The 24,277-nt window shown below is 38.7% G+C and overlaps 1 protein-coding gene across 1 annotated transcript in view; it reads right to left on the bottom strand.

The window, feature by feature from the left end:
• Positions 1-24,277, bottom strand: part of mvb12bb (multivesicular body subunit 12Bb) — a 60,378-nt gene that overhangs the window by 16,903 nt on the left and 19,198 nt on the right. Inside the window, exon 6 of the mRNA XM_057833080.1 lies at positions 22,345-22,406. Coding sequence (XP_057689063.1) covers positions 22,345-22,406 — 62 coding nt within the window. The remainder of the gene's footprint in view (positions 1-22,344; positions 22,407-24,277) is intronic.

Raw genomic sequence — 24,277 nt, 5'->3', positions numbered from 1 at the left:
AAGTGCTCCGCATGCGCGCATGCGTACCGGACATAGACAAACGCGCTGGCCCTCAACGGCTTCAATACGCTTTTGCGTACCAATGGCTGACAACTGTATTTGCGGCGGACACGAGAAAATCACTTTCTCTCGGCCCCACTGAGTAATTATTTCCGTGATCCCCCACCCCCGTCAAAAGACAGACAGACGACAGAGACATCACCGGAGCTACCGAAAAAAAGGACTTTTGCTGAAAAGTGGCTGCAGGAGGTACCATGGCTAGAAGCAAATGATGCTCGCACGGAAATGTGGTGCAACATTTGCCGTGAGAATCCCAATGTCGCTAATAAGAGCAGCGCATTTTATGTAGGGTCAAAGAATTTTAGCCATCCAAACTTTGAAAAGCACGAAAAAAACAGAGCACGTGGCAATTAAGCAAACTATCTATGTCAGATAGGACCCCACTCGCCCTATGGACAAGTGGCGGAATAAAGTTATTGTAGAACAGCGCCATGCGCTGACAAACGTGTTTTTGCTCGCATTTCACAAAGCTAAACATGCACGTTCAATGAGCTCGTATGAGGAGGATATCCCATTTTTACAAAGGCTTGGAGTTAATGTGAGAGCCGCATATGAATGCCCTTTATTTTGAATTGGTGCTTTTATGTTTATTTCTTTACATTTCACCTCAAAGTAATGGCAATTTTGTTGTGCCAGTTGATGTTAATCAAGCGTTAATTGTTTATATAATTAATTAAAGGTAATTGGCTCTAAGTAAAGCTTGTCATAATTTTATCGAAGTATTCGGCCCCCTTGAATCTTGCAACCTTTCGCCACATTTCAGGCTTCAAACATAAAGATATGAAATTTAATTTTTCTGTCAAGAATCAACAACAAGTGGGACACAATCGTGAAGTGGAACAACATTGATTGGATAATTTAAACTTTTATATATATATATATATATATATATTGTATGAAGTTATAGGTATCCCCCAATCTTACTGGTATGATGGCTTATGTTCACAAAAAAGAATACAAAAACAAGACAATATACTTGCACTATTACTTTCACTGGGAGCAAAGAGAGAGAGAAGGAATACATTTGAATCAATAGACGGCCATGGAGTACTGAGATTGCACCAGCTGATGGATCTGTGTGGCGTGGACAGATGGCTGCACTGCACTGAAGGCCTGGGACTTTCCTTATTACATTTAAACCAGGTCTCACTTTGTATTCTACCACCATCCATACTCGTGAGGCTATATTCCATCTAGATGAATGGAAAGGTGCTGAAGATGACTTGGTGTTAGGAAATGGATATCTGCACCATGGTACAATCTAACGCAAAGGGCAAAAGTAATGTAAATACAATCTTCTGGCCAGGAACTCCATTATAAAACATGCTGGAGCTGCTCAAATGGCCAGGCTGTGGTCCATTACCTCTTGTGTATCACCGTATGGAGGGATTGGGTAGTTACTTGGCATGTGGAGTATTTGAGAGCAGTCAATAGGAAAACATCACCTCCGATTTTTGGCGCGGTGGCTGTGATGATGGCGGTGATGACGGTGAGTGCAGAGGTGGCGTTAAGTAAGGAGGACCCCGTGGCTTGAGTGATTGTAGTGTAAAGAACGGAGTCAGCACAGGCGCCGTGTGGATCATTGCCTTATTAATGGGTCCGTCAGGTGCGATGAGCAATGGCTGCATTGTCATCTCCAATCCCTGGGCACAGATGAATGGCTGTTTCAGGGCGGGAAGGGCTCCCTCATACGCTGGGTTGAGAACTAATCCCTCACCCTTCCGTTGTTGGATGCACTGTCACCTAGGACTTTAGCAACGCTATACATTGCCTCTCCAGGGCTCCAGTAGAGCCAGCCCTGGATATAGTGTAGGCATGCACACACGCACACACAGTTCATAGTGTTGCACCCAAACACTGAGTGATGGGAAAAATGTGAGGTTGATCGAGCATGACTCATATTACCTGAACCATCTTCCGAGTAAAGCTTTAGGAATGTTGATGAACTTTTACTTTACACTTCACTAATCCAGCAAAACTACATTGCTCTTTGTCTCGTTGAATTTCCTGGGAGATTTTGATCTGCACAGGAATTAGATACAGTGGGGCAAATAAGTATTTAGTCAACCAATAATTGTGCAAGTTCTCCCACTTGAAAATATTAGAGAGGCCTGTAATTGTCAACATGGGTAAACCTCAACCATGAGAGACAATGTGGAAAAAAACCCCCAGAAAATCACATTGTTTGATTTTTAAATAATTTATTTGCAAATCTTGGTGGAAAATAAGAATTTGGTCAATACCAAAAGTTCATCTCAATACTTTGTTATGTACCCTTTGTTGGCAATAACGGAGGCCAAACTCATCACAAGCTTTGACACACTGTTGCTGGTATTTTGGCCCATTTCTCCATGCAGATCTCCTCTCGAGCAGTGTTGTTATGGGGCTGTCGTTGGGCAACACGGCTTTCAACTCCCTCCACAGATTTTCTATGGGGTTGAGATCTGGAGACTGGCTAGGCCACTCCAGGACCTTGAAATGCTTCTTACGAAGCCACACCTTTGTTGCCCTGGCTGTGTGTTTGGGATCATTGTCATGCTGAAAGACCCAGCCACGTCTCATCTTCAATGCCCTTGCTGATGGAATGAGATTTTAACTCAAAATCTCTCGATACGTGGCCCCATTCATTCTTTCCTTTACACAGATCAGTCGTCCTGGTCAGTTTGCAGAAAAACAGCCCCAAAGCATGATGTTTCCACCCCCATGCTTCACAGTGGGTATGGTGTTCTTCGGTATTCTTTCTCCTCCAAACATGAGAACCTGTGTTTCTACCAAAAAGTTCTATTTTGGTTTCATCTGACCATAACACATTCTCCTAGTCCTCTTCTGGATCATCCAAATGCTCTCTAGCGAACTGGAGACAGGCCTGGACGTGTACTTTCTTCAGCAGGGGTACAAGTCTGGCAGTGCAGGATTTGAGTCCCTGGCGGCGCATTGTGTTACTGATAGTCGCCTTTGTTACTGTGGTCCCAGCTCTCTCTTGGTCAGGGGTGTCCAAACGTTTAGCAAAGGGGGCCAGATTTGGTGTGGGGGGGCCAACCTTGGATGACGTCCTTTATGTAGAACAATATATTTTAGCAAGCCATTCTGTGTGTCACATTTGCTTTATTATATATATATTTTTATTAATAATTTCAACAATCTCGCAAGTAACCTTTGTGGCGTTCTCTTTCGACTCTTGGGCTCTTGCGGAATACAGCTACTGTGAAATTGAACTAACTTCAAGTTGCTTCAATTTCTCGCTTCTTATCTTCCGTGTAATCTTGTCGTACATGTCAGCGTGTCTTGTTTGGTAATATCGCCTCACATTGAACTCTTTAAAAACAGCGACTGTCTCTTTGCAAATGAGGCAGACACAGTTGCGTATTTTAGTGAAGTAATAGTCCAATTTCTACCTATGCTTGAAGCATTGGTCGTCGCAGTCAACTTTTATATTTTTGTTGATTGTCGCCATTTTAGAAAATTGGGATTAAAGGGACACACGAGGTAATGTTGCTTAGAGTGCTGCTGCCTTTTAGTGGGTAAATGAGGAGCAGCATTTATTGTGTAAGCTACTTCATATGCTGGTAGCAGGACTGCTGACCAATTTATTAAGTCTGTGTGCGGGCCAGACGTTATTGATTTTATGACAAAGGCTGGGGGCCGGATTAAATTTGAACACGGGCCGCATTTGACCCCCGGGCCGTACTTTGGACATGTCTGCTCTAGGTCATTCACTAGGTCCCCCCGTGTGGTTCTGGGATTTTTGCCCACCGTTCTTGTTATCATTTTGACGCCACGGGGTGAGATCTTGCATGGAGCCCCAGATCGAGGGAGATTATCAGTGGTCTTGTATGTCTTCCATTTTCTAATAATTGCTCCCAGAGTTAATTTCTTTATACCAAGCGTTTTACCTAATGCAGATTCTGTCTTCCCAGCCTGGTGTAGGTCTACAATTTTACAATTTTTGGTGTCCTTTGACAGCTCTTTGGCCTTGGCCATAGTGGAGTTTGGAGTGTGACTGAATGAGGTTGTGGACAGATGTCTATTATACCGATAATGAGCTAAAACAAGTGCCATTAATACAGGCAACGAGTGGAGCCTCGTAAACCTCGTTAGTCCTTGTTAGAAGAATTTAGACCTCTTTGACAGCCGGAAATCTTGCTTGTTTGTAAGTGACCAAATACTTATTTTCCACTCTAATTTGGAAATAAATTATTTAAAAATCAAACAATGTGATTTTCTGTTTTTTCCACATTCTGTCTCTCATGGTTGAGGTTTACCCATGTTGACAATTACAGGCCTCTCTAATCTTTTCAAGTAGGAGAACTTGCACAATTGGTGGTTGACGAAATACTTATTTGCCCCACTGTAAATAAGTAAAGGATATTTTTTGTTCTCATGAGCTGAAACCACAAGAATATGAAATGAAACAAACATGAAATCAGCACTCCCCTACACCCAACTCAGGTTTGCACTGTATTGGGCAACAAGTGTATTGTGAGTGGATGTTAAAAAATGTATCTCACAGCAGCAGGCTGTTGAATAGTGTGCTTCTTCCCAGTTGGGAAAGAAGTAATTATAAAAAACATTGGTGTCTTTAAATAGTTAGTAAGTTCTGTGACTGTGTTTGTAATTCAAAACTCTTATATGTAAAACCATACTTCCCCATTTAGATAAAATAAATGCCATCAGTCTGTAAAAAAACGTTCTGAGGTTTTTATGTGGGAAAGATTGTTTCTAGAAACTACGATGTTATAGAATACAAAATTAACATAATAATCAAATACAATTAAAAATACCGGTAATTAAACTTTTTTCCTCACATTTTCTTTTTCAGTCCACACATAGTGCTGCTTATTCTGGTGTGTGCGTCTTGGCCACCTGGGAGCAGTATAAGACAGACATATGGTGCTGACTCTTCAGTAAGCTATTATGGCAGAGTCAGCACCTGTCTCAAAATCTCAGTGTTGCATTCATGTTAGTCATTCCTTGCAGAAGATAAACAATATACACCTGTGAGTATTGTTATGTTAGCTTTCTGCATGTGTTTGTATTCAGATATCTGTAATAATAACACCACTATATTCTAATTATTAGTCCTGCCCGATATTTCTCATTGCATGTAAAATTCATGACGTGTATAGGTACTTTTTTTTTTTTGTCTTTTCAAAATAAATAAAAAAAAAAACATATGAAGTGAGTTTTAAAAAAACCTTTCTATTTGTGCTTGAAAAAGTTTGAAAGTGATTAATTTAAAAAACTCAGGGTTGGAAAAAATCCAATATTGTGACGCAGACTGCTTCCCATGTGTAGCCTCGCTAGACATTGCACTACCTCTCATGTCACAGTGACTCTCAATTTGAGGGGGATTCTTTATGCAGACCATGGAAATGCTATTCTAGTTTCAGAGGCTCTCTGTCACCTCAGCAGATAATGGTGAGTAGAAGCAAAGTAAGCTGGAAGAGGTCCCCCCTATGCCCACTCACAGCCCTTAGCCGCACTCTTGACATGAAAAATAGTGCCCAGGCCTGACAGCATCTCAGAGACATATTGTAGTTTATTTTGTCGCACGGGCATGCCATCTGTGCCATTCCAATGGAGGGTGTAGGCTCAGGCTGCTGAGAGAGGGAGAGGGTGCCAGGCTCTGCGTCCCTCAGTAACTCCGCAGCTACGGCAGGTCATTAGTCAAATTGCCTAATGAGAGAGAATACAAATGGCCCCCTAGCCTGACAGTAGAAATTTTGGAGGTGTCAGGGCTCCTGACCCATACTACGAGAACAGATGATAGCTAGTTGCTATTTTCAGATACTTTTAATGGCTACAGCTCCAGGAAATCCATTATTTTTTATTTTATTGTTCCACTGTTTTCTTCTAGGTAGAATAGTGGGGACATTTCAGTCACTGAAAAGTCTCTTTCAAAACTGGAAGCATATCTAGTAGAGTAAATTCATTGTATTATTTATTTGTTTATTCGCACATCTGTGTTCAAGTAATTACATGTATTTTTTGTGTTTTTCTTCACAAAGGGAAAATAATGTTTTTGACATTTTTTGTCAAGAGGGATGTATGTGCTTCTGCATGATAACTATACTCTGGTTTTGAATCTTATAACATCATCAAATACAAAACACACATAGTTTTAATTTGCATATATTCATACAAAGCAGTGTTCGGAGGTTCAACTAATTTAGCTTAGTGGTAAAAATGTACATGTACATTACTCTTTTGATATTCAGCACTTAATCTACACATTCAGTTTCCTAATATTAAAATGCTCCTTACCAGAGGAATACAAAGAGCAACCTTATGTAGAATGACCCATTTACTTCTTCATCTGAGACACACATTTCTAAAAATCTAGATGTAGGGAAGGAGCCAGGAGGCAATTCCAGTTGGACTCTGGTCCATCAATCTTCCAAAAAGAGCCAGCAATACCAACAGAGATATTAATGCTCTATACTCAGAGGATTTGGTAACTTGGAAAATTTGAAAACTGCAATACTAATTGTTTAAATAAAAAAGAGTTTAAGGGAACCTTGGACTTATAGACTTGTAGGCTCTAATAAGAAAGTTATTCTCTGTTACTAAAATATGTTATTATGAAAACATAAAATATTGCCATTGATTTAAAAATGTATAATATTCAGTACATGTTTTGACCTACAGAGGGCGCCATGTGCGCAATGGATGCTCGGGGTGATAACGTAGATTGTCACTGTAACTAGATGAATACTACCGGGTTACTGCAATTCCTTCTACATGGTGAGACGTCAAACACATGCGCTCATCGGTTAAAAGCGGCGAGTACTTACAAATTGTGTTTTTACTGTGTCTTTTATTACCTTTTCATTACCTCAAAATAATTTTTGCATGTGTTTCCCCCTCATACTTTTAAGCATTGTGTTTTCTTGTAGCTTTAAAGCAGATTGTTGATCTGTTGACCACATTAGTTACATACCATATTTAAACCACTCTTATTTGATATTACTACTTTTAAGTATTTTCTTAAGGCATCGTTAGTATGTTCTGTCTGTATGCATCTTAACAAAACAAGTGGAAAGCGCATCATATCATAGTACTTTAAGTGTCATATTAGCCTCTTGTAGACGTTTCGCCGGTGTATGACATTTTGGCAGAACAGCGTTTTTTCCCTACTCTTGTCTCATCCCGTCTTTCCTGTTCATTTTGCTTTTGCTGCTCATTTTGTGAAATATCGAATATGCTGTCATGCTCATCAATGTTCCTCTCAGGTTCAAATTGAAAGAGTTGAACGGATGACATGTTTATGTTGCTAGAGTCATACTCTGGAAGTAATCAAAGTAACCGTGTGACTTCATCGGCTTGCGACATCAACAACAATGGTAACCCACTAGTTAAACTAATTTTACAAATTGTATAAAAACAAAAACATCAAGAGGGGTTTCAATATCAAATTCTTTAACTCATAATAACGTTTTTCTTTCAAGAACTGCAAGTCTTTCTATCCGTGGATCCCTTTAAAACACATTAATTTCAAAAGAATAAAAACAGAACTAACCGCTTTTAACCATTATTCAAGCTGAGTGATCCCTTGTCCCTGGCTTGCTGTTGAGGAATTAAACGGACTATCAGACTTTAATCAGCAACCAGCAACACTGTCTTTTCCAACACTGCCATGGCACGGCACCGATCCCCAGCTGTGGTTGCTGGTAAATGTGCAGTTGAATGTCTGTATAAATGGGCAGTGCCTCTCTGGACAAGTGTAAAAGCTGGCAGAGGGCTGACAGTAAATTGCATGTGCCGGATGGGACACAGCAGAAGGCACAATTACACAAATCCCCTCTTAATTAGCAGTTCGAGGGGCAAACTAACCGGTAATGATGCAAGAAATGTGGCAAGCTCCAGAAAGTCTGATAGTAATGGCTGACCAATGCCGATACACTTGCTCACGTGGTTCTGGTTCCTTTGGATTAGTGACTAATGGGTGAGCCCTTTTATAAGTGGAGATATCCACATTGGCCTGGTCTCCATAACCCTGAAACCTCAGCGAGCAACTTGCCCTCTGTACTGTGGAACAGCAGGACCCACATGCTTATGGTTGGCATTATTAAGTTCTCCATGCTCACAGTACCAGGCAATGTAAAGTGGCATCTCATGCAGTGAGTAATGAACAGTGCCAGAGTGGAAGCAGGAGGGATGACAGCCAAAGAGGCCTTCTTGGCAGCCCCTAACCTGGGCATGCACCAATTTATCATCCCCTTCACCCAATCCACCAATGCAGTGCTGCCATTTATCATTAATTGTGCTAATAAGAACATGATTTTTCTTCTGAATAAACACACAATGCTTATTAGCGTTGTGATACACAATTAAAACATTGTTAATTAAAAAAGCTAAAACCTATAAACTATACGTGAATATGAATACAATTGTTCAAACTTCTCAACAACAGACTTTTATGCTTGCCTAATAACTGCAACATCTCTTCTGAGACTCTTAATGTCGCTTTTACCAATGCAACTTCTTCCTGATGCTCTCCTTGTGTTTCCCAAATCACAAGTATGTATTGGAAAGCCATTAATTATCAACTTAGGTCAGCAGAGCCATTAAAATATCTTAATAGAATGGGTGATCATAAATCTACTTAAACTATGTATATTTAATGACTGGAATTTGGGATTTAAAAAAAAAAAACTATGTATATTTAATGACTGGAATTTGGGATTAAAAAAAAAAAAAAAATCTAATCAGATGTGTAAATGACAAACCGTGTTGTACATGAGGCAAATGAGAGCGTCATGACAAGCCCATTTATTGAGGCTGTCTATGTCTGGACACTGGAACTAATGGAGCTCTGCTTCTATCTCAGGGATGGCCAGAAAGCAATGAGGGATGAGGCTCTGGAGTCAGGAGGTCTGCAACCTTAGAGTCTCTTATGTGACTGTTTAATAAAAAGGACCAATACACTTGAGGCTATGGTCCATTACTCAGATGATTGCTGCAAAAAAATCTTATTGGCACCTTCAGACTAACATTGATGAGAAAAATGTGTTAAAAATTGTGTTGAAAATTAACTAGACTTGATTAACACATTTTCAAGGCTCTCAACAGAATTAATTATTAAGTACTTATGATTTTACACAATCAGTTCTGTAGTTTGCACATCTGGCTCAGAGTTTTGAGGTTCAGGTTTGGATGATCTCGCTGTGCTTGTGTAGGTATTCTTCAGGTATTCTTACTACCTACATGCAAGTTAGGATAAATAGGGACATTATACTTCATACATGCAAGTTAGGATAATTGGGGACATTATGATCAAAATTCGGATTCATCCATTTCCATACCGCTTGTCACAGCTGTATACCTTGTTCTACTTGCATGTCAATCAAAGGGGTGTGGGCACTTTATTTTCTAAAGGAGTGTCATGAAACTCAAATGTCAACATTGTAATGTCAATTGTTTTCTTTATTTTCAGTAATTTAGTTAGGTCAGAGGTGGTAAAGGTGGTTTTCTTTTGACCAAACAAAAATACAATGCACGTTAAATAAAAATAAATTCACAAAACATTTTCTTGGCTTAAAATAATAATTAAAAAAACAAAACAAAAAACAAACAAAAACATGAAAGTACAATGTTTACACATATACACTAAATAACTACAAGATCTGTCATTAAAGTGTAAACAATAACTATTGACAGTACATTTTGTAACTGTAAAACACTGCTGGACAAAATAGAAAACGCAAAGCAAATAGTAGTACATTACATGTTCACATGTACAGAACATAAATGACAAGCTCTGTCAAGATAATAATTATTGACAGTAACTTTAACTCTGCTCAATGAGAGAAATGGCATTTGGGGGTCACAAAGCTGTTTACCCAAATCATCAGCCAGTACTTCAGTGTGTCTTGTGGTTGATGAATCTGAGAGTGAGATTTGTTTGATTTTTGTTGTCATTTCCTCCTTTTCTTTTCCTTCGAACATTGCTGCCATCACTTCAGTCATACACTCTTTTATTATTTCTCCATCAGAGAACGGCTTCATATGTCTAATATGACTGCTTCAACCTGTTAATTTCCTGCCTTCTTAACTCTGATTTAGTAGGAAACATCTTCAAAAGAGCTCTGCTCTTTAATATGATGGCATTTTACATTTTCACTTTTTATCAAAGCAACTGACTTGAAGCATGTTAAGCACATAGGTTTGGTACTTGCAGTTGGTAAAATGGGCGGATATTTGTCAGTCCATTCCTCATTGAAACGACAATTTTCGTTGTCCACTTTTCTTCTCTTGGTCAACTTTGAGCATGCGATTTTTCAAGATTCGGTCTTCTACTGGGATTGCAAAGTGCCGGGTGCGACTCGTGTTTCACACTGCTGCGGTCCGTCCACTCTTGCTAGCACCATGCAGGCTCTCTCAGCCAATCAGCGCATCCATGCACGCTCTGTCAGCCAATCAGCGTATCGTTGTCATATAGATGACAACAGAAGTGGTAACATGGAAGGTATTTGACAAGGATAAGCGGTTTTGAAAATGGATGGGTGGATGGAATTTTTAAACAAATAACTATAGTAATTTCTTGAAATTACATATTAATGTTACAATATATCTAAATTAAATTCTATATTAGTAAAAATTACATTAAAGCATTTTAAAATGATCATGGATAATATCAACACCGGTTTTCCATTGCCGGTTTTAGACCAATATGCATGTTGCGTTTAAAGTGAATGCAGAAGCCTTCTCCCTTTGTACAAGGGCTGGTCACAGCTTAGCACAGCAGTTATGGTTATTGACCATTAGATGTCTCTAAACTAGGATGGCTGGGATTTGTTATGTGAGCAGAACAATTGCATTCAGAGTGCAAAAAATTAAATGAACAATAGAGTTTTGAAAAATAATGAATATGTTAAGTCCACGACCGTATATATCTGTATCGCTTTGATATCGGTATGAGATTTTTGGGGTTAGAAAATATCGGGATATTGCTTAGTGGTTAAGAAGTCATTATCGGGCAACTCTTGTAATAATCGTTTCTACAATGAGCTGGTTTATTATTATTCTCATTATTTTTCATTATTAATCTTTTGTTGTATTTTCTTTTAACATTTTAAAATAATACATTTATTTTCCAAGGTATTTAAAACTCTTGCAGACTGTATTATTGTTATTATTATTATTATTATTATTATTATTATTATTATTGTCATTATTGTTTTTGTTTGTTTGTTTTTTTTCTTTTTTTTTTTTTTTTTACAAAACTGCAACTTATGGCAGAGAAACAAGCAATGGGTGTATATTTCATTCTGAATGTATTGTCATGAAATGAAGAAATGACTACACTTTTCTTCATTTTAGTGAGAATCCAATTTTATCAAATCATTGATCACAAATAACTGGACTTGGGGATGATCACATAAAAATTGGCATCAGAGATGCTATATTCTCATCATTACAAAGGATTCGAGAAACATTTTCACATTGTAATGTATACAGACCAATGAGTCCCCATGTTTTTTGTTTTCTGATATGTTAGTGTTGTGTGTAAATATTCATTAGATGAAAGCTCTTTTTTCCTACTGAACGAGCCTCCGCATTGCCTTTTGCTGACCAGGGAAATTAAGAGGCTAAACTTAGATTTTAAGTGTGTTCTTTTCATGTCTTGATGTAAGCTTTGGCATTACTTCACACATCAAGATTGGCTTCATAGAAATCCCACTCCATCTAAACGAAAAGCGCAGCAGTAAATCTGCCTATACCTCCCCCATAACACTTCCATAAATGATTCATTCAGTTCAGTTTAACTGATGCAAAACAGAATGTCAGTGAGCTGTAGCTGACTGACTCGAGTTGCAAGTGGAGTACAATCCCATGCAGAGAAGATGATGAGAAAAGACAGAAAAGAGTGACATTCACTAATAATGGGTTTTGTGTCCCTAGCCAGAGGTTGCATTTTTTAATCCTTCAGACTAAATAAATGTGTTAGTCTAAAAAATTGGCCCAGCAGTGCAGAAACAGTTGAGATCCATCACAGAGTGAGATAAGGACTCAAATGATCCTCAGCCACCTCCTTGCACAGCCAGGCTTAGAACTACACATCAAGAATAAGATGGAACTTTTGTTTGAAACCTGATGAGAAACCTCTTTGTGAAAGTGCTACGACAAAATAATCTTTTTTCACCAAGTTAGTCAATCAAGCAATGGTGTAGTTTGAGGGGGAAAGAAGAGAAAGGAAGTAATTTTGCTTAATCAGTGAGCACCATCTGGAACAATTAACCAAATTCCACAGAACACAGAGGATCAGTCATATTGACTCATTAAAGATTCGGAATTATACAAGTTCTAAATCCTTGAAAAAACGAAGCAAACTCATGCCTGTCATGAGTATTCTAACTTCAAATACATTGAAATACTTGATAAGGCTGAAAAGAGATTAATATATGCAAATTATATTGAACATTTAAAAGCCCCCCAACAACTGTCTTTCTTTTTTCCGTCTCTTATTACAGGGCTTTATGTTTTATTCATACTCCAACTTACCTGTCATTTCATAAGCTGTAATATTACGAGGGTATTATTAAACAGCATAAAGTGGCGCTTTAATTGGAAAGCGCCATTGCAGTTTCCAATTATTTGCTGCAAATTAAATGAAGATGCACACAGTTTAATAAGAATTCTAATATTGTTTCCCGAGACTCAAAAATCACTGTCATCCTGTCAAGATATTTTGCAAACCCAAGTTAATTTTGAGCTTTCTATTTTTTCCCCTTCTCCTTCCTCTGAAGGATGAATTGTCTTATGTCTGTTAATTGAACTTCCTCTAATGGATCGGGAAATAATTGCACTCCATATTACTCTAGATGAGGGCCAATGTCAGGATTTATATTTGATTAATGGGACAGATATGCAAATGTATGAGTTTTTATTAGATTCACTTTTTCTTTTTATTTTTTTTTTCTTCTTTTTTTTTTTTTTAATTTGGTCATTTATCCCTTTGCTGAATATTGTGCAGAGGACTTACTTCCCTTGTTATCCCAGTTTTCTACATTTCCATTTTATTCAATATATTTTTCTTTGTCATATTGCAAAAATGCAGGTTGGGTTGTTTCATTATATTTTTCCATCATAACACACCTAATTGGGAAGACAAGGATCAAAGTGATGATAGCTGTGTAGAAAAGCATACAATTGCTATGAAAACTTGATAACTCCTCAAATGAACTTGAACTGTCAAGTGAGAGGGGATAAAAAAAACTGCATGTGAATACATTTTAATATTCTGGTAATAAATGTCAAAGTGCCTGCACATCACATCTGTACATAATGTGACTGTTGATGACACATTTCCCAGACATGTTACCTCTCCTCCTCTCAACTAGCTTTTCTTTCGTGTGTTGGGATTTTTGTTTAGTTGGGAAGTGACGGAGGGTTTAATCAAGAAAGCAGGCAATTCATCAATCCTAAAGAAGGCGCCTGTACGAGCCTGACAGAGCGCACATGGTTTTAGAGCAACTCGAACCTGGCCAGCTGTCAGCCCGCACACACAGACACCCACGCATAAACACACACACAGCCAGCAGAGCTACCATCACACAAACAGTTAACAATTAAATAGGTTATTGTCTAGAAGGTCACACTAGGTCTGCAGGCAATCGCAATGTTAATGAAGCTAAGTTTTTGCATTCACAATTTGATGCTGTGTGGCAAACAAAAGATGTGCTTCTTTTTGTCCAAAGATAAATGATGGCTGTGGCAAACAAGTGTACAGTTTGTGCCAGTTGTTCACTGTCACTCACATCCCTTTGCAGCTGGTTTCTTCTCATTCTGAGGCCCCACAATTTCAATTAAATCATATTTTGGGTTCACATCAAGGCATTTTGTCAGTTGAAATGGGCTCCTTGCTTCTCCGTGAATCATGAACATAACACAGTGTGTGTCAAAAATTGATTAATGTTTGGTATTGAATTTATGAAAATAAATATTTCTCATACCCAATTATTATTAATTGAAATATCTGAATGAGATTTGACTTTATTACCAACAACTTGGATGTGCCTGTGCTAGAGCAGCAGGAAGAATCTTCACCACATGGTGTCTCTCTCCTGCTAGATAAAAAAAAAAAGAAAAACCTGCCTGCTTCATTCATCTCATGTCGTCACACAATCTTGCAGACTGGAGCGCAGATTCCATTTGGAGGTTTCATGTCTTAAAACTATTCCTCCATAATGTAAAAGCCTCACCTCGATTTAAGCCATCGTGACTTTTTGCCAATTAATGGAAAGTAAGGAAAATTATTTTCAAGTGATTACAATTTTAGGACATAAAGTAAAGTTTTTTAGCTGCAAAGCAGGTATAATGGAGCCTTAAATTTGAGGGCTTTTTGATTCCACTGATGTTCCTGACTTACAAACAGTTTCCAGTCTGGTGCATTTCTAAGGGAACCTCAGACTTAAAAGACTTTGGTCGAATAAGCCACAATTGTGCTCTTTTACTATATTATGTTATTAGAAACACATACAGTGTATCACAAAAGTGAGTACACCCCTTGCATTTCTGCAGATATTTAAAGACCAAATATGAGGTATGGTTGGCCAACCATGTTTTTGAATAATATCGATGGCTAAACAATTATAAGCATATTTTCGTTATTTTTTTTAACGCAACCCTTCCAGATTCTTTAACCCATAGCAACGCCCTTGACAACGAAAATGTTTTTCTTCGACAATCTTCGGAAATCTTCGGAAATTACGTCACACCGAGAACTGCGAGGGAAGTCCGCCAGAGAACAGTATTGTTGCATTGCTTCTCAGTAAGATGCCCCAGCGGTGTGTGGCAATGTATTGTTTTCAAGTTAAAGAAAAGTTGTATGAGTGGCCAAAGGATAGCAGGGCACGTAAATGGACATCTTACGTTCGCACGAAACAAATGAATTTCAAGTCATCATTGAGTAGTGTTCTCTGCCACAAACACTTCGAAGATGCATGCTTCCTCAACTGGTCTGCTTATGATCAAGGATTTGCAAAAAAGTAAGTGTGATTTTTGGGTAGATGACTGATGACTTTGTCAAAGCAGAGCTGCCAGCTGTTGTGGAATGAACAGCAGAAGGTAGCGACGCTAGCTGAAAGGTAACTCGAGGCAAAACCCCGATCGTGTTGTGGAATAAACAGCAGAAGCAAACTCGTGGCAATCCCCGATCATAGTTGTATTGAGTTCATTTTGCCTACACTTAAAAATTTGTCGAAACTTTTCTTTTATCCCAGGCAATAGTAGGTGGTTTATTTACCTGACATGCTTCGGCGAACACCCCCCTCCCTGTCAGAGGGTCCGAAAGCGGAAGTGTCCGCCGAAACACATCAGTCAAACAAAAGCTAACGTCGCTAGCCCCTACCGTTCATTCCAAAACACGATAGGGGATTCGTCAAAACTTTTCTTTTATCCCAGGCAATAGTAGGTGGTTTATTTATTTGCTGTCATCGCTGTTCTCGGTGTGACGTGTCACTTCCGGGTTCGTCCCCTTTCAGGCTCAAACTTCGGAAATGCGATTATTTTGTCAAATATATAACATATAAATTATTTTTTCATGCTTTATTTGTTGGACAATGTTTAATTACTTTAATTGTGACCCTATTTGGCATTTTATGAAATTACTTCACATTTGGTCTTTAAGTATATCTTTTAATGGGACAACACTGACAAAATGACACTTTGACACAATGAAAATTAGTCTGTGTGCAGCTTATATAACAGAGTTAATTTATTTTCCCCTCAAAATATAGCCATTCATATATACAGTGCCTTGCAAAAGTATTCGGCCCCCTTGAATCTTGCAACCTTTCGCCACATTTCAGGCTTCAAACATAAAGATATGAAATTTAATTTTTTTGTCAAGAATCAACAACAAGTGGGACACAATCGTGAAGTGGAACAAAATTTATTGGATAATTTAAACTTTTTTAACAAATAAAAAACTGAAAAATGGGGCGTGCAATATTATTCGGCCCCTTTACTTTCAGTGCAGCAAACTCACTCCAGAAGTTCAGTGAGGATCTCTGAATGATCCAATGTTGTCCTAAATGACCGATGATGATAAATAGAATACACCTGTGTGTAATCAAGTCTCCGTATAAATGCACCTGCTCTGTGATAGTCTCAGGGTTCTGTTTAAAGTGCAGAGAGCATCATGAAAACCAAGGAACACACCAGGCAGGTCCAAGATACTGTTGGAGAGAAGTTTAAAGCTGGATTTGGATACAAAAAGATTTCTCAAGCTTTTAACATCTCAAGGAGCACTGTGCAAGCCATCATATTGAAATGGAAGGAGCATCAGACCACTGCAAATCTACCAAGACCCGGCCGTCCTTCCAAACTTTCTTCTCAAACAAGGAGAAAACTGATCAGAGATGCAGCCAAGAGGCCCATGATCACTCTGGATGAACTGCAGAGATCTACAGCTGAGGTGGGAGAGTCTGTCCATAGGACAACAATCAGTCGTACACTGCACAAATCTGGCCTTTATGGAAGAGGGGCAAGAAGAAAGCCATTTCTCAAAGATATCCATAAAAAGTCTCATTTAAAGTTAGCCACAAGCAACCTGGGAGACACACCAAACATGTGGAAGAAGGTGCTCTGGTCAGATGAAACCAAAATTGAACTTTATGGCCACAATGCAAAACGATATGTTTGGCGTAAAAGCAACACAGCTCATCACCCTGAACCAGGGGCGGACTGGGACTAAAAAGCAGCCCTGGACTTTGACTCAGCCCAGCCCACAAGATACGCTATATGAAGGGAAACAGACCCCGTAGGGGTGTCCGGGGGCATACCGCCAAACCCTCGGGGAGAATTTTTTTTATTTATTTACATTTTATTGTAAAATGCATCAATTTCTTGCACTTTAAGAGAAAATGAAGAAAATATGTCTAGACTGTCACTGTCTGACTTGGGGCGCTCAAAGTACTGCAAGGCTGAACTGGAGTTGGGTTCATTTTCTGTACTAGCTCTATGATAGACCTGAATAAACAAATGAAAATGTATTCTTCAAAGCAAGTTTTATGTATTTGGGCAAATTCCACATTCTGAAACTGTCAATGATTATGATGATGATGACAATAAATTCATTCATTCATGTATCCAATTGATTATAATATATCTCTATATATCTCTGTCTATAAAACGATTTCATTGTTTATGCCATAATTCAGTGGTCTCCAAACTATTCCACATAGAGCCGCAGCGGGCACAGGATTTCATTCCAACAAAACAAGACAACACCTCTGCACCAATCCTGGTGTCTTACAAGTGTAATCAGTTGATTGCAGTCAGGTGCTGCTTGTTTTAGCAGAAACTTCATTGGTTAAACTGTCGGTACTCGATCGGTTGAAAGAAAAACCAGGCCCCGCAGTGGCCCTTGAGGACCGGTTTGGAGACCCCTGCCATAATTAATCTTGCCATACAAATAATAAATTTCAATGAAAATATAAAAAACATTTCAAGACAAATCCTGTATACATAACCTTCATTGGAAAGTATTAACCAGAAAACAAAACGATATATAAATGATTAAAAATATATATCAATTTAACTACCTAAACTTTAAAGTAAAACCATTCATTTTATTAATATTTTGTTATATTTCTTCTGAATTAATATTGCTGCTGTGTGTGCATACGTTGTTTTACAGCTATAATATTTTTTCTTAGGAGAGTGATAGTAGGACGAGCATATTATAACTTGACACGATTGCAAACGGGTACATCGACTAGCTGGCACTAACCCTTTAATTGTCATTTATTTCATTTAAAATGTACCTACCTTGTGGATAACAATTGCCAGTATACCGAGCAAGTGACCCTCTTCATCCCTTTTTACTTGCTCTGCGCTTGTCTGGGGAACTTCCCTCTCGAACTTCCACCAGCTTATCATTACCTCCTCCCTCTATTTTTCTCCCTCCCTGCACCGGCTGCACGTCAGAGCGGCTGCCCCCTCTCACCATCGCCGGGGCTGGGCTGCTGTTACCCAACGTGGCCGTTGCAGCCAGACTGCTGCTTGCGAAAATATTTGTCAATTTATGACATTTTAATGCTTTGCTCTCCAGTTTCTTTAATTTTTTTCTTCCTAACCTTCTCCGCGCCACCCTTCTCTTTTCTTTTTTTGCCACCACCATCCATATTGGGCATTAACGCTCGTCGCCATTTTGCTTCCACAAGGAACCAATGAAGGCAACTTTGTGCTTCTTTCGTTCTTCTATCGGACTGGCGATGAACAGCCAGGCGCATTTCTGCCACCTGTCGGATTGGATGCAAACTGTAGATAATCAGAGGCTAGGGGGGACAAAAACAGTGATCTATAATGAATGGCGGCCGCCGGCCGTCCAGGGCACCGGCCGTTCTGTGATCCTCCAGAACCCACAGATTACCAGTCCGCCCCTGCCCTGAACACACCATCCCCACTGTCAAACATGGTGGTGGCAGCATCATGGTTTGGGCCTGCTTTTCTTCAGCAGGGACAGGGAAGATGGTTAAAATTGACGGGAAGATGGATGCAGCCAAATACAGGAACATTCTGGAAGAAAACCTGTTGGTATCTGCACAAGACCTCAGATTGGGACGGAGATTTATCTTCCAACAGGACAATGATCCAAAACATAAAGCCAAATCTACAATGGAATGGTTCAAAAATAAACGTATCCAGGTGTTAGAATGGCCAAGTCAAAGTCCAGACCTGAATCCAATGGAGAATCTGTGGAAAGAGTTGAAGACTGCTGTTCACAAACACTCTCCATCCAACCTCACTGAGCTCGAGCTGTTTTGCAAGGAAGAATGGGCAAGAATGTCAGTCTCTCGATGTGCAAAACTGATAGAAACATACCCCAAGCGACTTGCAGCTGTAATTGGAGCAAAAGGTGGCGCTACAAAGTATTAACGCATGGGGGCCGAATAATATTGCACGCCCCACTTTTCAGTTTTTTATTTGTTAAAAAAGTTTAAATTATGCAATAAATTTTGTTCCACTTCACGATTGTGTCCCACTTGTTGTTGATTCTTGACAAAAAATTAAAATTGTAAATCTTTATGTTTGAAGCCTGAAATGTGGCGAAAGGTTGCAAGGTTCAAGGGGGCCGAATACTTTTGCAAGGCACTGTAAACCCCTGGCAACAAAAGTGAGTACACCGCATGGGAACTACGTACATCCCTAAATGTCCAAATTGAGTACTGCTTGTCATTTTCCCTCCAAAATGTCATGCGACTCGCTACAGGAGTGCTGTCAGCATTGCTGCAGAGATTGAAGAGGTATACGCCATACTCTACATCAAACTGGTGTGCATGGCTGTCACCCCAGGAGGAAGCCTCTTCTGAAGACGGTACACAAGAAATCCAGCAAACAGTTTGCTGAAGACATGTCAACAAAGCACATGGATTACTAGAACCATGTTCTATGGTCTGATGAGACGAAGATTAATTTGTTTGGTTCCGATGGTCTCAAGCATGTGTGGCAGCGACCAGGTGACGAGTACAAAGATAAGTGTGTCATGCCTACAGTCAAGCATGGTGGTGGGAATGACCATCCACCTCTTCAATATCTGCAGCAATGCTGACAGCACTCCTGTAACGAGTTTTTGGAGGGAAAATGACAAGCAGTACTCAATTTGGACATTTAGGGATGTACGTAGTTCCCATGTGGTGTACTCACTTTTGTTGCCAGGGCTTTATATATTAATGGCTATATTTTGAGTTATTTTGAGGGGAAAATAAATCACCTCTGTTATATAAGCTGCACACAGACTACTTTTCATTGTGTCAATGTGTCATTTTGTCAGTGTTGTCCCATGAAAAGATACTTCAATATCTGCAGAAATGCGAGGGGTGTACTCACTTTTGTGATACACTGTAAAATATTGCCATTGATGTAACACTCCATAATATTTAGTTCATGTTTTGACCTACGGGAGGCGTCGCGTTTTATACGGCCAAAGGACGCTCGTGTGATGATGTAACTTATCACTGTCACTAGACGAACACGACTGGTGTTCTACAATTCCTTCTACGCGACGAGACGTCTAACACATGCGCACATCGATTAAAAGCCGCGGGTACTTACTATTTGTGTTTTTATTTAGTCTTTTACTACTTTTTCATTTCCTCAAAATACTTTTTGCATGCGTTTCCCTCTCATACTTTTAAGCATTGTGTTTTCTTATGGTACAGTAGCTTTAAAGCAGATTGTTGATCTGTTGACCACATTGGTCACGTAGCGTATTTAAACTACCCTTATTTGATATTACAACATTTAAGTATTTTCTTTAGGCATCTTTAGTATGTTCTGTCTGTATGCATCTGAACAAAAGAAGTTGAAAGCGCCTGGTAGTACTTTGGGTGTCAAATTCACCTCTTCTAGCACGTTTCGCCGGTGTAGCACATTTTGGTAGAACACCTTTTTTTCCCCCCAACTCTCGTCTCATCCCCTCTTTCTTGTTCATTTTGCTTTTGCTGCTCGTTTTGTGAAATATAAACAGTGCTGTCATGCTCATTAATGTTCCTCTCAGGTTCAAATTAAAAGGGCTGAATAGATGACATGTTTATGTCGCTAGAGTCATGCTCTGGAAGCCTGGCAGCGTAGCCCAGTGATGTCAACGCCCTGCGACGTCAACAACAATGGCGAGCTACTAGTTAAACTAATTTTACAAATTGTATAAAACAGAAAACATCAAGAGGGTTTTAATATCAAATTATTTTAACTCATAATAAAGATTATCTTTTAAGAACTATAAGTCTTTCTATCCGTGTTTCCTTTTAAGGCATTTATTCTTGCAGTGGCAACCTTTGTTACGCCACAGTGTCTCTTTTCACTAATAGCAAATCTATGCCAAGTAACAATGATGAAAATGTTAAAACTAGCTGGGCAAGTAACAAATTAACCCTGAGTTAGTACACTGATTAAGGTAATGTGTACATTTAATAATTATTTTATACAGCTAATTATTAATTTATGAATAATCTTACATTAACATCACAGCCACCAAAGCAGAAGTTAAACTCTTTTGTTTGATTCATATTAGTCTGATACTGAACAGATTCAATTAAGAGAGTGGAGCAGCACCCAGCGTCAGTTCAGAGTCCTTTCCATTAGACTGGTGGTCCAAACATGCTGGCTCAAATAGCTTAACTCAGATGCACAGAAGTACTTCGCTACACCTACAACCCTTTTTTTCTTGCTTGTAGTTGCGAATGTGGTAGTTAATTGTTTCTGATTTTACGTCAAAATTGTCATTACATTTTTTGAGGAATACACATTTCATCATAGCAGTGTACCGTAATGGACCGAATATAAGACGGTGTTTTTTGCATTGAAATAAGACTGAAAAAGAGGGGGTCGTCTTATATTCGTGGTCTTGACATTATACCCATTCACGACGCTAGATGGCGCCAGATATCATTGAAGCGAAGTTCTGTCGTGACAGATCTCAGCTACTCTCCCCATTCACGATGCTAGGTGGCGCCAGATATCATTGAAGTGATGTTCTGTCATGACAGATCTCAGCTACTCCTCAAGTTTAACCAGTTTGCATTATTTTATTGAAGTTAGACTTCAATTTGATGGTTAATGCAGTTATTGCAATTTTGGTGCTTTATCACAATAGATTGGTTTATTTACATTTCAAAAACCATAAGCCATTCATTTACGAATGTGATTGCACTTTAGTTTATATATTTAAATGTTCAGATATTAAGATTTGAATGAGGCAAAATAACATGCTTTTTCTCTCAAATATATTGTTAAAATCATTTGTTTCGGATGTACTGTAATTATTGTCTGTGTAAAAATTAATTTGGTGTTCAAAAAGTCTTTTTTAAAACTTGAGTCTTGAAAAAGAGGGGGTCGTCTTATAATCAGGGCCGTCTTATATTCGGGCCAATACGGTATTTAAAATAAATGGATTGTGTACATAACAAAGTGAAATGGCACGATTAATTGCATGGATCCCAAATGTTTAACTGTTATTGACAATTACTTTTTCTAGTCCTAGTTAAAACATTTGCACATTGCTTTACAACTACATATATATATATATATATATATATATATATATATATATATATATATATATATATATATTACATCTTTAGTACATATGCACTGGTAAATAAAATATGCCATTCCCACTATGCAACCAGACACAATTTTGAATTGTCGTCCATTTTATTAAAAAAATATATTTACTATTGTCTGCTACTAGTCTGAGTATCCATTAAAGTTCTTTGTTTACTACAGTGACATTAAACTCATTTACATTTTAAGTCTGAAATGTGAGCGAGGCTGTACCTGTCAAGGTGTAGCTGCTACTGCTCTGGTGCTTAATGTCCGGTCTGCTGATGGCCCTCTTGCTGTCAGAGAGAAATGAATAATAAATGATATCAGTCTCTCAATAAGACTGTTTGCTTAGCATTAAGTACGAGTAGATTGTTGCCATGTTTGTGAAATTCATACTCCATTATTGGCACAAGTTTACAGTATATGTGGCAAAGGACGCCTGTGGGCTTGCACAGACCTTCAACGCGGCTTTAGAGAACAATCTTGTTAAGGCTGGAGGAGCCACGGGGTTCCATTATTCAGGGGAAGTCTGCTTTTACCATTTCACGGCCGTGTATTACAGAAAACAGCACTGAATGCACTTTGTGGGCAGTTGAAGTTAACAAACCATATAAGATTGAAATCCTCATCAATCAAGCTATCACAAATTACACTCCCTGCCTCACCCCTACGGATCGATAAATCCACATCTAGTGAGGAGGGGAAAACTGCTTCAAGAGCGCTGCAAAACATGACGTGCCTCGGAGGTAGCTAAAGGATCCAGCAGCTATAAAATAAATGATCTCATAATGATGATGCAAAGTAGTCAGTAATATCATTAAAAGGGGAATTGCTATGATTAGAACACGTAGGCATAAGATGCTATGTAAGATCAGATGAGCAAGATTCCGCAAAAGTCACTGTTGTGCTATAAAATAAAAAAAATAGGCTGATTATGTAGCTGAGAAAGCTTCCATATATATATATATATATATATATATATGTGTGTGTGTGTATATTTAATATACATGTACTATGTATGTTTTATGTGTGGATGTCTTCCTTATGCTTATTGGGAGGGATATAAAATTGAAATTCTTTCTCTAAAAGGTTGAGGCTCTACACAAATGGCACATTTGGAAGGCTTACTTCACCAAGGAGAAAAATAAATATAATAATTTCTATCAAGGGCAATAAAACAAGACTTTGGACTGAATGTGATATTCATGAGCTGAAGCCCTCAACTCAGATTTCATTGCAATGAAAGGGTCGACTTTTCCTCCTCATTTACATTAGCATTTGGCCATGTTGAATGCAGACCAATGGTGAATTTTTAAAAGGTTGGCATCAATCTTGTGGGGACGATTGCCATATCCGTTGCAGATTTCTTTTACCTTGTAAAGGTTGATTCTGGAGCTGAACGGAAAGATACACATCTGTCAAATCGCACAGACATCCAGCACACTGATGAAGTGGTGGTGAAAGGTTTAAATGTCTTTTTCAGGATCCCGTGTTTGTTTTAGACAATCCATGCCCAAGAGTGAGAAAACTATTTACTTATCTTCAGACCAAGCTATCTAAACTCACCGTGGAAACATTCATGTGTTCTTATGAAGCATTTCTAAAGTAAATCCCAAGGGCTGTTTGCCATCTGCTCATATCACAAGGCCAGCTCATTCCAAATTGTAATTTTCTAAATACAATTTTAGGTACATTGGAGAGCCCGGCATATGGCAAATCAATTAGACAACTAATACCCGAAACAAAAACATGGCAAGTGCATTTGCTAATCAACAGCAGTGTCGGGACTTATATTATGTAAGCCACTGGAGTTTTGACAACAATTAATCCTCATTTCACTTAAGTAGAGCCATATTGACACATATTGCAAATTAATTTGAATATTCAATAGTGTAGTTCCTCATTAAATTAGAGTAAAACCAGGAACACAGCCTAGAAGATTTATACAATTACAACACCGATCAAGACATATGCTCCAATGAAATCTGCTCGGGTTTGAGTGAAATCATAGCTGTTATGTTCACTTCACAGTAGTTTTCCTGCCATTCAAATCTTTTGGACAATGTTGTTTTTGTTGTTGTATTGTCAGTGTCAAAAACATAAAGACAGAGGAATGGATCTGAAAGACAGTGGCCACAGAAGTGGAAGGCACCATAGAAGGAAT

This window comes from Corythoichthys intestinalis, chromosome 3, assembly GCF_030265065.1.
Source record: "Corythoichthys intestinalis isolate RoL2023-P3 chromosome 3, ASM3026506v1, whole genome shotgun sequence".
Lineage (NCBI taxonomy): Eukaryota > Metazoa > Chordata > Actinopteri > Syngnathiformes > Syngnathidae > Corythoichthys > Corythoichthys intestinalis.
Note: the sequence above shows the minus strand (reverse complement) of the source record. Positions and strands in the feature narration are given on the sequence as shown.